This window comes from Peromyscus eremicus, chromosome 1, assembly GCF_949786415.1.
Source record: "Peromyscus eremicus chromosome 1, PerEre_H2_v1, whole genome shotgun sequence".
NCBI lineage: Eukaryota > Metazoa > Chordata > Mammalia > Rodentia > Cricetidae > Peromyscus > Peromyscus eremicus.
Window position 1 is genome coordinate 53,559,221 of NC_081416.1, and position 16,190 is coordinate 53,575,410.

Consider the following 16,190-nt stretch of genomic DNA (forward strand, 5'->3'; position numbering starts at 1 on the left):
GAGGCAGTCTTTTGGGAAGTGTTTCTCAGGGTCACCACACAGAAGCTGTGGCCTAGTAGGGGCCAAGGTTGCATGTCAAGCTGTCAGCAGAACTTGGCAAACAGTGTGTAAGTCTTCCACCTAGTGTTGGTATTTTGAAGGCATGACAGGGTCATGGGGAACAGCTGAGGCTTGGTACTATGTGGCAGGGGACGGGAGGCCAGGAGGCCACTGGCGAAGGTGCAGTCTCAGTCGCCATGGAAACCTCAGGCTATTGGAGGTGCCAGGACTTTGAGACAAATGCCAAGGACAGCAGCAGCTGTGGAAGGGAGCTGACTTAAGCCTACAGGACAAGCTGTGTATGCTGTGGATGGCAGGCCAGAGGAGCAGACCTCAGTCAGTGCTTTGGAGCCAGAAGATCATGAGTGAGTACCAGATGCTGGGCCCCTGAGATACAGGCTTTGACATCATTACTGGATGTCGGGTTTTGATTGTATCCGTGTCCTGGTTCTTCCCTTTTGAACAAAGTATGTAACTATTTTGGATTTTACCGAAGCCCACATTTAAGAGACTGGATATTTAAAAAAAAAAAAAAAAAAAAAAAAAGGTGGGGCTGGAGAGATGGCTCAGTGGTTAAGAACACTGACTGCTCTTTCAGAGGTCCTGAGTTCAATTCCCAGCAACCACATGGTGAACTCACAACCATCTGTAATGAGATCTGGCACCCTCTTCTGTGTACATAATAAATAAAGAAATCTTTTTTTAAAATTTATTTATTATGTATATAGTGTTCTGCCTGCATGTGTGGCCTGCAGGCCAGAAGAGGATGCCAGATCTTATTATAGATGGTCGTGAGCCACCATGTGGCTATTGGGAATTGAACTCAGGACCTCTGGAAGAGCAGCCAGTGCTCTTAACCGCTGAGCCAACTCTCCAGCCCTAATAAATAAATCTTAAAAAAAAAAAAAAAAAAAAGTGAGGAAGCCTCCACGCAGCTTCCTTTAAAAAAAAAAAAAAAAGTTAATTAGCTGGCGGTGGTGGCGCACACCTTTGATCCCAGCTCTTGGGAGGCAGAGCCAGGTGGATCTCTGTGAGTTCAAGGCCAGCCTGGTCTACAGAGCGAGATCCAGGACAGGCACCAAAACTACACAGAGAAACCCTGTCTCGAAAAACCAAACTAACTAACTAAATTAATTAATTAATTAAAAAATAAAACTAGAAAAAGATAATTTCGACCATCAAGTCATTGTAATTGTTTGTTCATTTGTTTTGTTTTTCAAGACTGTCCTGCTCTGTAGACCAGGCTGGCCTGGAACTTAGAGATCCGCCTGCCTCTGCCTCTTGAGTGTTGGGATTAAAGGTGTGCGCCACCATTCTTCAGCTGGACTGTCTTTTATATTGTGATATTAACATGAGCTCTTGGAAACGAACAAGAAAGGAAAGGTTATGCTTTAAGGGAGGTGTGCTTGTGTGTCAAGGTTGACAAGGGGTGGGATGTCATCGCTGACTTGTCAAACTGGACACCTAGGAAGAGGGAACCTCACGGCTGAGGACTTGCTGCCTGTGGACATGTCTATGGAGGCATTTTCTTGGTTGGTAATTGATATAGGCAGGCCCCGTCCGCTGTGGGTGGTACATCCCTCGGTAGGAGGGCTTGGGTTGTATAATAAAGCCAGCTGATGGAGGGATGAGAAGCAAGCCAGGAAACAGTGTTCCTCCACCGTCTCTGCTTCAGTTCCTGTCTCCAGGTTCCAGCCTTGAGTTCTGAGTGTGGACTGTAACCTGTAAACCAAATAACTCTCCCTTCCCCAAGTCGCTTTTGGTCAGAGTGTTCTATCTCAGCAACAGAGAAGCAAACTAATACAGGGACAATTAGGCTGGGTGGCAGGATGTGAGTCAGGGCACCTGAGGCTGCCGAGGGAGGGTGGGGCTCCCTGGGAAAGGTGGAGCAGGGTCCTTGAGCAATCAGCCCTGCAGCTCCCTCTTTAATTTTTTTGAAATTACATTTATTTTATATTATGTCCTGTGTTTGTATTGTATGTGGGTGCAGGCATATAGATCTAAGGACAACTTGTGGAAGTCAGTTCTCTCCTTCTACCATGTGGGAACCAGGCATCCAACTCAGATGGTCTCCTTTGGGACAAAAGCAACTTTAGTCATGAAAAGTGGCTTCCTGGTTTTGAAGCATACTCTCAGAATCTCCTCCCACCCCCACCCCCCGCCCCCACAGCCTGCTGAGCATCAAGAGCCCAGGACTTCTGTGTCCAGGGATCTCCGCTGTATTTGCTGAGGTTAAAGCGCGGTCCTAAAGAAGGAGGTGGGCTATGATGTGTGTCAAGTGGCTAAGAGGAGCAGAAGAGGCATGGCTGCCTCTACGTGCTTGGGTGGGCAGCCCTCCCTGAATCCTGGGACATAAACCTCTGGTGCCCTCCATATCCCACTGGGCAGACACCTACCTGGCTTGGAGGCTTGCATACCCCAGCAGAGGCCAGGTGCCATCCAAAGGCCCTGCACGGCTCTCACGGGTCCCGGGGTTGGGGAGACCCTACCACCCCCTCCGGCCGCCCACCCGCAGCCCCGCTCCGTCACGTTCCAGCCGCCTGACTCAGGCCGCGGGGCGGGGAGCCGGGAGGCGGTGCCGGCGCCCGCTCGGCCCTGGAGGCGGCACCAGGAAGCACCCGCCCCGGCCGGAGCCGCCATGTAACCGGCGCCGCCCGGAGCCCCAGCCGCGCGGGCCCCAGCGACCCGCCCGCCATGGGAGACGAGGATGAGGACGAGGGCTGTGCCGTGGAGCTGCAGATCACCGAAGGTGGGTGCGGGATCCCGAGGCGGCTGTCCCAGACGGGTGGCAAGAGTCAGCGACCCGCTGGGCTCATTCGCCCCCCTGTGCCCGCAGCCAACCTGACTGGGCATGAGGAGAAGGTGAGCGTGGAGAACTTCGCGCTGCTCAAGGTGCTGGGCACGGGAGGTGAGGAACCGCGTTCACTGGGCCAGTGCCCCTGGCATGGTGCTTTGGGCCTTCTGCCCGCTCGCCCGCCTGGGCCTGGGCCTGGGCCTGGCTGCTGGGGAGGTCCCCCCACCCTTTCCCGGCACAGCTCCCCTTTCCCGCCCCGCCCTACCGTACCAGGGTTCCATGCCCACTTGCAGGGCGTCCAGGTTGACATCACTCCTCTCTGCAAAGTCCTGTGCGTGCATGCCCCCCTGTCGCGATTTCCTAGTCTCTTTGGGGGTTTGACTCTCTCCCAAGAGCTTTGCATAGCTTCTTCCCTTGTCCCCTTGCGAGCCCCACTCTTGTATTTTGCAAACCCCCAAGTCCGGGTTTGCACATCCCTCCGCTGTCTGGGAGCGCGCCTCTGCCTCCGGTGCCAGCGTTTTCATCCTTTCTCAGCTCTCTGATCGTCCCAGGTTTGCACGTGCCCCGCCCCCTCCCCGCCCCGCAGGCCTTCTGGAGTTGCTAGCTCCCCAGGCTAGCTTGCACGGCATTGCACTTAGCTTCTCAGGCTTAGCTGAGCACCCTCCCGGCAGGTGCTCACCTTTTCCTTAGAAGGCTCTGTCAGCCTTTTGCACCCCTGCACCCCTCTTCCCACCAGTCTGCACCGCCCTCACATTTACAGCCCACCTTCCATCCGCTTGCTTGCTGCTCCCACAGCCTACGGGAAGGTGTTCCTGGTGCGGAAGGAGGGTGGGCACGATGCGGGCAAGCTCTATGCCATGAAGGTGCTACGCAAGGCGGCGTTGGTGCAGCGCGCCAAGACGCAGGAGCATACCCGCACCGAGCGCTCAGTGCTGGAGCTGGTGCGCCAGGCACCCTTCCTGGTTACACTGCACTACGCCTTCCAGACGGATGCCAAGCTGCACCTCATCCTGGGTGAGGGCCTGTCACACCCTGGCTTTGGAGGGGGACGGAAGTTAGGTTAGGCTACCTTATAGGGGAACATCTCAATCTCTACTGCACCCCTAGACTATGTGAACGGTGGCGAGATGTTCACTCACCTCTACCAGCGTCAGTACTTCAAGGAGGCTGAGGTGCGAGTGTACGGGGGCGAGATTGTGCTGGCCCTGGAACACCTGCACAAGGTAAGAGAGGGCCTGGCTTCTGGTTGCTCTTTGGGTACTGCCCTGAGCCTGATGAGGGGCTTCCTGTTTGAGGAACCTGGGTGGGGACCTTGAAAGAATGGCTTGCCTTGGCCCCCGGGCTTGAAACAACACTACCTGGTAGGGTCTCCTGCCCCAGAACCTTCTGGAAGGGGCTTTCCTCTAACAGGAACTCAGATTTACCTTCACCGGACTTCCTCAAGTGGTGACCTCAGACCTCAGTCCCCAAAGCTTTTGAATGGGGCTTTTTGTTCACATCAGTCCTCTTGGAGACTTGGGCCTTTTTGCTTTATAACCTCAGTGGTTCCTTTCTATTCCTTTCTTATTTGCTTTTTTATTGTGTGTATGTGCGACGTGTGTAGGTACATATGTGTCGCAGCATGTATGTGGGTCAGATTCTGTAACATCAGTTCTCTCCTTCCACCTTTACATGGGTTCTGGGGATCAAATTCAGGTTGTCAGCCTTTCCCGACAAGCACTTTATCTGCTGAGCCATCTTGTGTAAGATCCCAGCTTCTCATGTAGCCCAAGCTGGCCTTGAACTCCTTCCGTTGTCAGGAATGACCTGGAACTTCTGATCCTGCTGCCTCTGTCTCACAATGCCCAGTTTTGTGTGGTGCTGGGCAAGCACTCCACTAACAGCTCACACCCCGCCGCAGCCCTGTCTTCTTTTTTCTTTTTTGGTTGGTTTTGTTTTGTTTTAGACAGGGTCTCACTCGGTAGCCCAACTCTCCTGGTAATCGCTGACTAGCCAGGCTGGCCTCCTGCTGTAGCCTCCTCCTGTGTACTAGGATGACAGGTGTGACTGTACATGCCTGGGTCCAGTGGCTTTTCTAATGGCCAGCTCTGCCTGGGCTTGGTCCTGCCCTGGAGATCACCCTGCAGGCTAAAGATCTTCAAGATGCCTCTTTATCCCAAGTGAGGACCCACAGGGCTATGGCGGTGTAGGGTGTCTATTAGGGCAACACCCAGTGCCCCTTCTCTTCTGCCAGCTGGGCATCATCTACCGTGACCTGAAGCTAGAGAATGTCTTGCTTGACTCGGAAGGTCACATCGTCCTCACAGACTTTGGGCTAAGCAAGGAGTTTCTGACAGAGGAGGTGAGTGGATGGTGAGCGTGGTCCACGGTGCTCCCAGCCAGGCCACGGTGCTCCCAGCCAGGCCTTTGTCCTGCTCCCTCCGGATCAGCACCCTGGGGGCTGTGAGTGGATGGGTACAGAGGTTCCCACTGTTTCCCCAGGATCATCTAACCTTGAGCAAGTCTGCTCTAAGCCTTTAGGGCCTTTGGGGCATGGGAGGGGTTAAGGTATCTAAATGGGTCCTTTCGGCTTCCCAGAAAGAGCGGACCTTCTCCTTCTGTGGCACAATCGAGTACATGGCCCCCGAAATCATCCGAAGCAAGGCTGGACATGGCAAGGTGGGTTATCCGGGTGAAGGTGGCAGGGGTGAGGCTGGACACACAAGGCCTTCACTCTGGCCCTGCCCCATAGGCTGTGGACTGGTGGAGCCTGGGTATCCTGCTCTTCGAGCTGCTGACAGGGGCCTCGCCCTTCACGTTGGAGGGAGAGAGGAACACTCAGGCCGAGGTGTCCCGGTAAGTTGTACGGGTCATGGAGGGCAGCTGGGGGCTCTACAGCCTGCCTGGGCTGGGCTGGGGCTTGCTGCCCCTGACACCCCCACCCATCCTCCCAGACGGATCTTGAAGTGCTCCCCTCCCTTCCCCCTCCGGATTGGGCCTGTGGCACAGGACCTGCTACAGCGGCTGCTGTGCAAGGACCCTAAGAAGAGGTTGGGCGCGGGTCCCCAGGGCGCGCAGGAAGTCAAGAGTCACCCCTTTTTTCAGGTGAGGCTTTTAACCTATGTCATCCTCTCGTATCCACGCTGGCCTGCAGCAGGGGTAGCATAAATGTGTCCTCACTGTCCTCAGGCCGCTCTCTCCGGACAGCTCCCTGAGAATGCAGGAACTGGCATGGAGCCTTCACATCAGACCTCACTGCATGGGTTTTCCTAGCTCTTGCCTTCTTCTGTTTACATGTAGGCATCAGATTTGGCATCTGTCAGATATGGCAACAAGAACATCCCTTTGTGGGTGTTTCCTGTGGCCAGGCACTCTGCCTCCATACTGGGATCCCAGCCGAGGGCCTCCTGGGTTGCTCGAAGATCAGAGTCTTCCTCTCCCAGGCCAACATGGCCCTAGGCAGAGGTGTGGGCAAGAGTAGAGCCCAAGATGCAGATGAACAGGGTCCACTTCCTTCAGAGAATTTCTGGGATACCCCCAAGCTCAGACTGGGTGCTGGGAGAGTACTCACCTGTCATTCTGCAGAAGCCCCAAGGTCTTTGAGGCATGACACTTGGAAGGGGTGTTCCTTTCCTTCTGCCCTTTCTTTGGAAAGCTCTTTGGACACGTGCGCGCACGTGTGTGTACACACACACACACACACACACACACACACACAGAGTGGGTGGGTGTGTGGTGGGGAAAAGCTTCTTCTCACATGAAAGAAGTCCAGAGTGGATTGTTTTGGAGAACACAAGCTTTGCTTTTTTTTTTTTTTTCCCTCCATTCTTAGCTTGTGGCATCCATTCCCAGGGTTGCTTTGTGGCTCCGAAGGACTGCTGAAGCTCTTGCTGTCTAGGCTGCTTCCCAGGCAAGAAGCAGGAGGAGGAAGGGCGGGCAGGGAGGGCATCTACCAGCTGCTCCTACCTTCCCTCCCAGGTGCTTCTTGACAACATCTGCTTGCAAACGATTGGGTACAGCCAGCTACAAGGAAGTGTTTGTAAGATGGCGCATCCTGGTTATGTTAGGATTATGGTGCTAAAAAGAGACAGGGAAGATGGGTGTCGGGTAGAAATTAGTTAGCTCTATTACATTAGTCTAAACATATGTGAAAGGACAGGTGCTCACTCCCAGACGTGAAAAATCCAAAGAACAGTGTTTCTTCATTCAGGAATATTTGTCTGTTTATTTTTATTTGTCCACACCATGTATGTGCAGTGTCTGTGGAGGGCAGAAAACGGCATCAGACTGGAGTTACAGAGCATCGTGAGCTGCTGTGTGGATGCTGGGAATTGAACCCGGATCCTCTGGAAGAGCAGCAGCCAGGGCTCTTACCCACTGAGCCATCCCTCCAGGCCCAGCTTGTTTGTGTTTTGATGTCACTGCATTACAAGTTCAGGAACTGACAGTGTGGAGTGGAAGCTCTGTAAGGGGAAGGGGAGGGGGTGGGGCAGAGAGGCTGCCTACTTCAGGGTCGGGGCCTTTGCTCTTGGGGAGTGTCCCAGTGAGGGTAGAGAGAGGAAAGTGGGGTCTCCACGTTCCGTCCTCTGACCTCTTATTGTATGTTATGTCAGAAACACACGGGCTCCTTTGCATCTGTCCACAATGTCAGAATTAATTGAGTTACAATAACTCCACAAGCTGCATCAGTTTGATTGGTTGATGTCTGTCAGGTAATCTATCCAGTTTCACTTCATAACTGGCTGTGGGCACTCAGAGGTTTTGCGTTGTTACACAGGGTTTCTCTGTGTAGCCCTGGCCTTGAACTCAGAGATCTGCCTGCCTCTGCCTCCCGAGTGCTGGCATTAAAGGGGTGCACCACCACCACCTGGCATCCACAGATTCTTTTATTCTAATCTTTTTTTGAAACTTATTTTTGCATGCTGGGCAGTGGTGGCGCATGCCTTTAATCCCAGCACTCAGGAGGCAGAGCCAGGTGGATCTCTGTGAGTTCGAGGCCAGCCTGGTCTACAGAGTGAGTTCCAGGAAAGTCACAAAGCTACACAGAGAAACCTTGTCTCGAAAAACCAAAAAACAAAACAAAAACAAAAACACAAACAAACAAACAAAAAAATCAAACAAACTTATTTTTGCACTCAGTATAATTGTGAATAAAGTCCAGCCTGGTCTACACAGTGAGTTCCAGGACAGCCTGGTCTACACAGTGAGTTCCAGGACAGCTAGGGCTATATCGAGAGTCCCTGTCTCAATAAACCAAAAGCCAGGACATGCATGTGAGGCCAGAGGACAACTTGTTGGTTTTCTCCTTCCACTCTGTGTGTCCCATGGAGTGAGCTCAGGTTGTCAGCCTTGGTGGCAAGTGCCTTTATCTGTGAAGCCGTCTCACCTCGCTTTATTCCCGTCTTTATGCGTATCAACTCTCCAATCACTGGTCCACATGCCACACAATATACAATATGCAGGCTGCAGAATGGCTAAGAAAGGGTTAAAAAGGCTGACTGCTGAGGTTGTCCTGAAGGCACAGAGCAGATGCAGGGCCAGGCAACAGGCTGTCTCTGGGCCGAGGCTGAAGTAGGCTGAATGTCACTGAAGGAGTAGCTGTGTGGGAGCCTGGGTCAGAGGCAGGAGTTCTATGCTGTGACAGTTTTCCTGGATGAGGCTGTTGCCTGTGACCCAGTGACTAGTCAGCAGGCCAGGCACATTTGGTCTTGAGATCCTTCTTTTCCTAGTTCCAGGTGAGAGACTTCCTTTAAATGTGATATGTTCATGGGACTGATTTTTCTGATATCCCACCAGGGTCTCAAACTCCCTACATAACTGGGAATGAGCTTGTATTTCTGATCCTCCTGCCTCCATCTTCCCAGTCCTAGGATTACAGGTGTGCCCAGACTATGTGTTCTGAGGATTAGACCAAGGGCTTTGTGCACATCTAGGGAAGCGCTCGACCACCCGAGCTACACCCTGGCTCATGGATTGGTATATTTTCAGGTGTCCTGATTTATCAGATACAAATATTTATCAGCTTGTGCCTCTGGCTGTGCTGGCAGATGGTAGTTGTTTACCTGTATTAACAAGATGTAAAGTCATTCTTTCTCGGCAGTTAGACTCAAGATGGAGTAACTCAGGTCAGTCACTCAAGGCTAGGCACAGCCTGAAAGGTCCTACTCCATACAACAGAGGAACCAGAGTGACTCAGCCTGTTCTCACCTCTCACCCCGACCGTTCCTCCCCAGGGTCTGGATTGGGCTGCTTTGGCTGCCAGGAAGATCCCAGCCCCATTCCGGCCCCAGATTCGCTCAGAGCTGGATGTGGGTAATTTTGCGGAGGAATTCACTCGGCTGGAGCCTGTCTACTCCCCTGCTGGCAGCCCTCCACCTGGGGATTCTAGGATCTTTCAGGTGAGTGGGAACCCACCAGACCCGATGGAGGAGATGCAGGACACTACTGCCTGCTTCAGTTCTTCTGGCAAAGTCCCTGCGAGTCCCTGGGTCATGCTGAGGATACATCTCCACGGACCTTTCCACTTCCTAGGGGTTGCCTGAGGTTGTCAGTCACAGAAGCCACCACAGCTGTGTCACATCTGCTCACCTCCTTAACATTTTTATTTGTTTATTTTAAGTGTATATATTTTTGTCTGTTTGATGTTTATATACCATGAGCATGCCTGGTGCCTAAGGAGGCCAGAAGAGGGTGTCAGATTCCTTGGGACTGGATTACAGACAGTTATGAGCCACCATGTGGGTGCTGGGAATCGATCCCAGGTCCTCTGGAAGAGCAGCTGGTGCTCTCAGCTGCTGAGCCGTCTCTCCAGCCCCTGCTCCCCCTGTATATCCGTGGGATTAAACAAGGCCTCACTTGTGCCAAGGAGTGCTCTGCCACCGAGCCATGCCTCGAGCCCCTTTTTGCTTTTTATTTTGAGACACCGCATTGATGAGTTGCCCACGCCAGCCTTGAACTTCCTGTCTTACTGCTCAGTCTCCTAAAATACAGGCCTGCACCTCCAGGCCTGGCTTTTCATTTCCTCCCCATTCCACCATCTCTTTGTTATATAAGAAATTGCTTTAGGGCAGTGGTTCTCAACCTTCCTAATGCCTCAACCCTTTAACATAGTTCCTCATGGTGTGATGACCCCCAGTGATAAGATTACTTTTGTTGCTACTGTAATTTTGCTACTGTTACGAATCATAATGTAAATAGCTGATATTCCTGATGGTCTTAGGTGACCCCTGTGAATGGGTCGTTCCACACCAAAGGGCTCATGACCCCACAAGTTGAGAACCACTGCTTCAGAGAGATTTAGAGGTCTAGAGAGATTGCTCAGTGTGTAAGAGCACTGGATGTTCTTCCAGATGATAGGCGTTCAATTCCCAGCACCCACAGCCATCTACAACTCTAGTTCCAGGCGATCTGACGTCCTCTTAGGCCTCTGAGGACATTGTCCACATGTGGTGCACAGACATTCATGCAGGCAAAACACCCACAACATATAGAATTGATAAATTAAAAAATACTGCTTTTGCCAGGCGGTGGTGGCGCATCCCTTTAATCCCAGCACTTCGGAGACAGAGGCAGGCGGATCTCTGTGAGTTGGAGGCCAGCCTTGGAGGATAGCCAAGGCTACACAGAGAAAGCCTATCTTGAAAAACAAAAACAAGAAGATTTATGAAGGGCTGAGGTTGCAGCCCAGTTGGCAGAGAGCTTGCTTTGCATACGTGAAGCTTGGGTTTGGTCCTGGCACTGTATGAGCTGTGTTGGTGCTGCCACCTGTGATCCCAGCACTCAGGAAGTAGAGGCAGGAGGATCAGGAGTTCAAGGACATCCTTTGCTACATATGGAGTATGAGGCCAGCCTGGGATACATGAAACTTAGTCTCAAAAAATTATTAATAATTTTCAAAATTGCTAAGTGAGCCCTCAGGGGAGACAGGCTATGCTTATACCACAGCTAGGCATGGCCCTGGCATGGACATTTGTTTAGAGATTTAGGGCTGAATGACTAGGCTTGCCTTAGCTCTGCATCCAGGGCCTGGGATGGTGTGGTCCTGTGTGAGCTGTTTCCTCGGTGCTTACCATTGTCCGACCTGATGCCCAGACAGTGCACTGCCAACCATTGTCCGACCTGATGCCCCAGACATGCACTGCCAACCATTGTCCGACCTGATGCCCAGACATGCACTGCCATTTCCGGAGGCACCAGGCCACACCTCTTGCTTGCCCCAGGGCAGTCACCTGGCTAGCTCCCCACTGGCCGAACCACCTGGCTCCCTTTCCTGTGCACTTGAGCCCAGCACCTACTGCTGAGCAATTTGACGTGACTGATCTGGAAATCCCTAAGGATTGGGATTCATTCCTGTGTCCCCCGGGCCTAGGGCTCAAGTTCAACCTTAGAACATAGTTCAAACATACTGTATAAAAGCAGAACAATAGAGAGGATGATGGATCCAGCCAGTTATGATGGTATTACATTGGCCATCCCAGCACTCAGAGGGCTGAGGCAGGAGGATTGAGAGTTTGATGTTAGCATAGCAAGACTCTGTGTTGAGCACCTACAATGTGATCTGGGCACTGGGGATGTACCAATGACCTTAATAAGAGAAAATACCATCTACTTGGAGTCTGTTTTCAAGAAACCAATGATGTCACATGGTAATGTGCACTTGTAACCCCCAGCATTGGGAGATTGAGGTAGAAGGACTGTTGTGAATTTGAGGATAGCCTGGGCTACATAGTGAGTATCAAGCCAACCAAGGCTACATAACATGGCCCAATCTTTAAACAAAGCAAAGACTGGACATGGTGGCACAGGCCTTTTAATCTCAGGACTCAGGAGGCAGAGCCAGGTGAGATATCTGTGAGTTCAGGCTAGCCTGGTCTACCATATAAGACTGTGTCTCAAAACAAATGAACAAACCCAAAACAACAGCAACAACAACAACAACAACACCACAAAGCATAAGCAAAACAATAACAACAACAACACAACTTTGAAACTGCCAGGACTCGGGTCTATATGAAAGGCAGAGGTCAACCTTCTGATCTCTCTGCCTTTCCTCGGCAGCCCGCCTGACAGAGGAGGCTAAAGTCTGGTTTGGAAAGGAAGAGAGTTGTTCCCCTGTAGCAGATATTGCGGGATTAAGTTAAGCGTGTATGACAACAGATGCAGCCCTTCTGCACAATCCTGGGCTACTGGTCTGTACTAGGTACTATGTGGGTAGAGGATTGTCACTATGATGAGATATACGGGGGTGTCACCCACCAGGAGGATAGACATGGCCCCAAGTGATGATAAAGCAGGTGGAATGAAGTGTGTCCACACAGGCTGTGTGCACCCGTGTGGAAGAATACTCCTAACTGCCCCTTTGTGGAGGTCTTCCCTCTGATGAATGCAGTCCCCCAGACCACCCCCCACCCGCACCCCCTCACACTAACTTTGTGGAGGTCTTCCCTCTGATGAATGCAGTCCCCCAGACCACCCGCACCCGCACCCCCTCACACTAACTTTGTGGAGGTCTTCCCTCTGATGAATGCAGTCCCCCAGACCACCCGCACCCGCACCCCCTCACACTAACTTGTACGGCAGCCCCCATGGGCGTCTGCCCCTGACATTTGTCCTTGCAGGGATACTCCTTTGTGGCTCCCTCCATTCTCTTTGACCACAACAATGCGGTGATGACAGATGTCCTGGAGGCACCTGGTGCGGGACACAGGCCTGGCAGGGCAGCAGTGGCCAGGAGTGCCATGATGCAGGTGGGCTAGCCTGGGATGGCGATAGTACTGGCTTTGTTGGAATCCTCTGGGTTGGGGGACTCTGGCCTGGCTCTACCGGTTGCTGGTGGTATGACTTGGGTGTAGGCTATGACATGGCCACCCAGCTCCAGGGTGAGAATCTGACTGTGCCCCCATTGCCTCCAGGACTCGCCCTTCTTCCAGCAGTATGAGTTGGACCTTCGGGAGCCTGCACTGGGTCAGGGCAGCTTCTCCGTGTGTCGGCGATGTCGCCAACGCCAGAGCGGCCAGGAATTCGCTGTTAAGATCCTCAGCCGCAGGTGGGAGCCGGCTTTGGGCAGAGCCCACAGAGAGGCCTGGGGATAAGGACCCAGGAGGCCACTGTGACTCCTGTTTTGTCCCTAGGCTGGAGGAGAACACACAGCGCGAGGTGGCTGCCCTTCGCCTGTGCCAGTCACACCCCAACGTGGTGAATTTGCATGAGGTGTTTCATGACCAGGTGACTGACGCTTGTTAGGGGCGGACTATGGAGTGGGGGACGGGAGAGAAGAAGGAGGCCCTAGGAGTGGGGTCTGAGAAGCGTAGGACCTGAGGACCGTGGGACGCTGCTGAGTCTGGAGGAGGAACAGAAAGTGAGGAGGATGCTCAGGAGGCGGAGCTTAGGGGATGGGCAGTAAAACTGGATAAAGAGGTCCCGGGAAGCAGTTAATAGGGGTGTGTGTGTCCAGGAGTGGAATTTGAGGGCTCCCAAGATACCGAGGCCGGCAGGTGGTGGGGGTGACCCTCCGCGCCTTCCGCAGTTGCACACTTACCTGGTCCTGGAGTTGCTGCGAGGAGGGGAGCTGCTGGAGCGGATCCGAAAGAAGCGGCTCTTCAGCGAGTCGGAGGCCAGCCAGATTCTGCGCAGCCTGGTGTCGGCTGTGAGCTTTATGCACGAGGAGGCGGGCGTGGTGCACCGAGACCTCAAGCCAGAGGTGGGCGCCGGGCCCGGGGCGGTGGGGCAGGACTGCCTGGCACCTGCACCAGGCTGCCACTGACTGTCGCCCGCCTCCCTCCTGTAGAACATCTTATACGCAGATGACACGCCCGGTGCCCCTGTAAAGATCATCGACTTCGGGTTCGCGCGACTGCGGCCGCAGAGCCCAGCGGGACCCATGCAGACACCTTGCTTCACGCTGCAGTACGCAGCCCCTGAGCTGCTGGCGCAGCAGGGCTATGATGAGTCCTGTGATCTTTGGAGCCTGGGTGTCATTTTGGTAAGGTTCTCGGAGGAACCTGGGGTTACCAAGTGTGTTAGTGGGGGTAGCAGTGTCTTTGAGGCCAGGATGCAAAGCAGGGTCTCTGTGATACTGGGATTGAGAGCCCATCACTCTTGGGACCATGCAGTGTAGAGGGCCGTGGTGCTGTGGGTGGTTTGAGGATGCAGCTTCCGTCTTGCATCCTGGACCCCTCTCTCTCCTTCATCTCCCCCAGTACATGATGCTGTCGGGGCAAGTTCCCTTCCAAGGGTCCTCCGGCCAGGGCGGGCAGAGCCAGGCAGCTGAGATTATGTGCAAGATACGCGAAGGGCGCTTCTCACTGGACGGGGAAGCCTGGCAGGGTGTGTCGGAGGAAGCCAAGGAGCTGGTCCGAGGTGCGGAACTGGAGGACTTGGGCATGGCTGAGGAGGGTGTTTGTGTGAGGCAAGCGAGTCCTCGGTCAGACATCCTGGTTGAGGGACAGGTGCGGGAGCAGAGTAAGTCTCCCTTTCCAGCATGTCCCTGCCTCGCCACCAGGGCTACTGACAGTGGACCCAGCCAAGCGGCTGAAGCTGGAGGGGCTGCGAAGCAGCTCGTGGCTTCAGGACGGCAGCGCGCGCTCTTCTCCACCGCTTCGGACGCCCGATGTGCTGGAGTCCTCTGGGCCAGCTGTGCGCTCTGGGCTCAACGCCACTTTCATGGTAAGGGGCAGACCGCCGGTGGGCGGAGCCCGGCCATCGATGGGTAAAGGGGCCTGACCTCCGGAGGCTGGAGGCCTGGGGCCTGTAGATCTGGGCACTATGGGATGCGCTCCAAGACTCCAAGGCGAGGACCAGCCAACCCAAATCAGGCCAGGTGGGGACACTCATCCTCCTCTTTCCCAGGCATTCAACCGAGGCAAGCGGGAAGGCTTCTTTTTGAAAAGTGTGGAGAATGCGCCTCTAGCCAAGAGGCGCAAGCAGAAGCTCCGGAGCGCAGCTGCTTCCCGCCGCGGCTCCCCGGTGCCTGCCTCCTCGGGTCGCCTAACAGCCTCTGCCACCAAGGGGACACCTCGCCGAGCCAACGGCCCCTTGTCCCCCTCCTAGCTCCCGCCACTGTGACCCCCTTCCCCTTAGGAGCTGTGACCCTTAGGAGCCTGGTGCTGCCAGCTGCTCCCACTCTGATCCCCAGGAATTGCCCTCCCCTCCGCTCCCCACCCAGTCCCAGACAGAGCAGAAGTATTTTTATAAGCAGAGATTTTTTTAAAAATGTCTTACCAGATAAGAGCTGGGGACACAGGGAAGCAAGTGTTGTGAGCAGAGTGGGGTTTACCACCCCGCCTCACCCCCCACACTGCCTCATCAAGAGTGAGGGCCTTTCTCGGGGCCTACTCCACTAAGGAAGGGCATCCTTTCCCATTCTTAAACACGCAGTTGCCATGGGGAAGAATCAGGAGCACCCCCCCTCCTGTGCTCCCCGGGGCCTTGCCCCTGGGAGGGGATACCCGTCAATATGATGTCACTTTATGGACCGTGTGCAATTATGTCCACCAAAGACCTGTGTTGGGAACGGGAGAGAGACCCTGGGGGACCTCTAGAGCATTTCTGAGAGGCACCACTTTTACGTCACCGGCTTCTCCCTTAGTGGGGCTAAGGAAAGAGGTAGGGGCACCCCTACAAGGGGAGCCCCTTTGTCACTCACCCACTCCCCATGGGCACAGCTGCCTCTAGCTGCGGGTGGAGCCTTGGGGGGCTGGGCTGGGCACCCACTGTCACTGCCTCCGCCCCTCTAGGCTGTGCCTTTGACTTTAAAATAAAACTCCATCCAGTGCCGCATGTGGTATCTATGGTTTGTGTTCATGGTGGGGGTTTCTGGAGCTGGGGGTAGAGGGACAGGTAAGACCTTTGAGAGGGTGTCAAGAAGGTGGCCTTCATCCTTGGTCACTTAGTTGTATGTGTGGTGTGCACCTGTGCATGCAGGTATGCATGCACAAATGTATATTTGTGTGTGGAGCCCTGAGGTCCATGTAGGTCACCTTTCTTTCATTGCTCTCCATCATTAATATTAATTAATTAATTTTTAAGACAGGGTCTCTACATAGCTTTGGCTGTCCTGGAATTCAGTCCATAGACCAGGTTGGCCTCAAACTCACAGAAATCCATCTGCCTCCGTTTCCTGAATGCTGGCATTAAAGGCCTGCACCACCTTGATCGGCCTCCATCTTTATTTTTTGAGACTGTGTTTCTCACTGAACTTGAGGTTGATCTGCTGGGTGGGTGAGGCAAGTCAGCCTCCAGCTTCAGGAACCCATCTGTCTCTTCCCCCTGTAAGGCTGGGGATGCAGGCTACCATGCCATGCCTGGCTTTTCATATGGGTCCTGGGGACCCTGACTCATGTCCTCCCCTGTACTGGATGCACCTTACTGCCTGACTCAC

General features: G+C 53.8%; 1 protein-coding gene across 2 annotated transcripts; it reads left to right on the top strand.

The window, feature by feature from the left end:
* Positions 1–2,604: 2,604 nt before the first annotated feature.
* Rps6ka4 (ribosomal protein S6 kinase A4) lies at positions 2,605–15,586 on the top strand. 2 transcript variants are annotated; one of them, XM_059262064.1, is made up of 17 exons: positions 2,605–2,788; positions 2,876–2,947; positions 3,629–3,847; positions 3,941–4,056; positions 5,067–5,174; positions 5,411–5,491; positions 5,565–5,668; positions 5,767–5,917; positions 9,046–9,210; positions 12,430–12,558; positions 12,724–12,857; positions 12,943–13,036; positions 13,338–13,511; positions 13,599–13,793; positions 14,011–14,170; positions 14,313–14,476; positions 14,660–15,586. In XM_059262064.1, exons 1-17 carry the CDS (start codon positions 2,734–2,736, stop codon positions 14,858–14,860), a joined length of 2,322 nt encoding a protein of 773 aa, XP_059118047.1. In that variant the 5' UTR covers positions 2,605–2,733; the 3' UTR covers positions 14,861–15,586. The 2 variants fall into 2 exon arrangements, with proteins under 2 accessions (XP_059118047.1, XP_059118056.1); XM_059262073.1 differs by having other exon boundaries at positions 2,701–2,788; positions 2,876–2,901.
* The last annotated feature ends 604 nt before the right edge of the window (positions 15,587–16,190 follow it).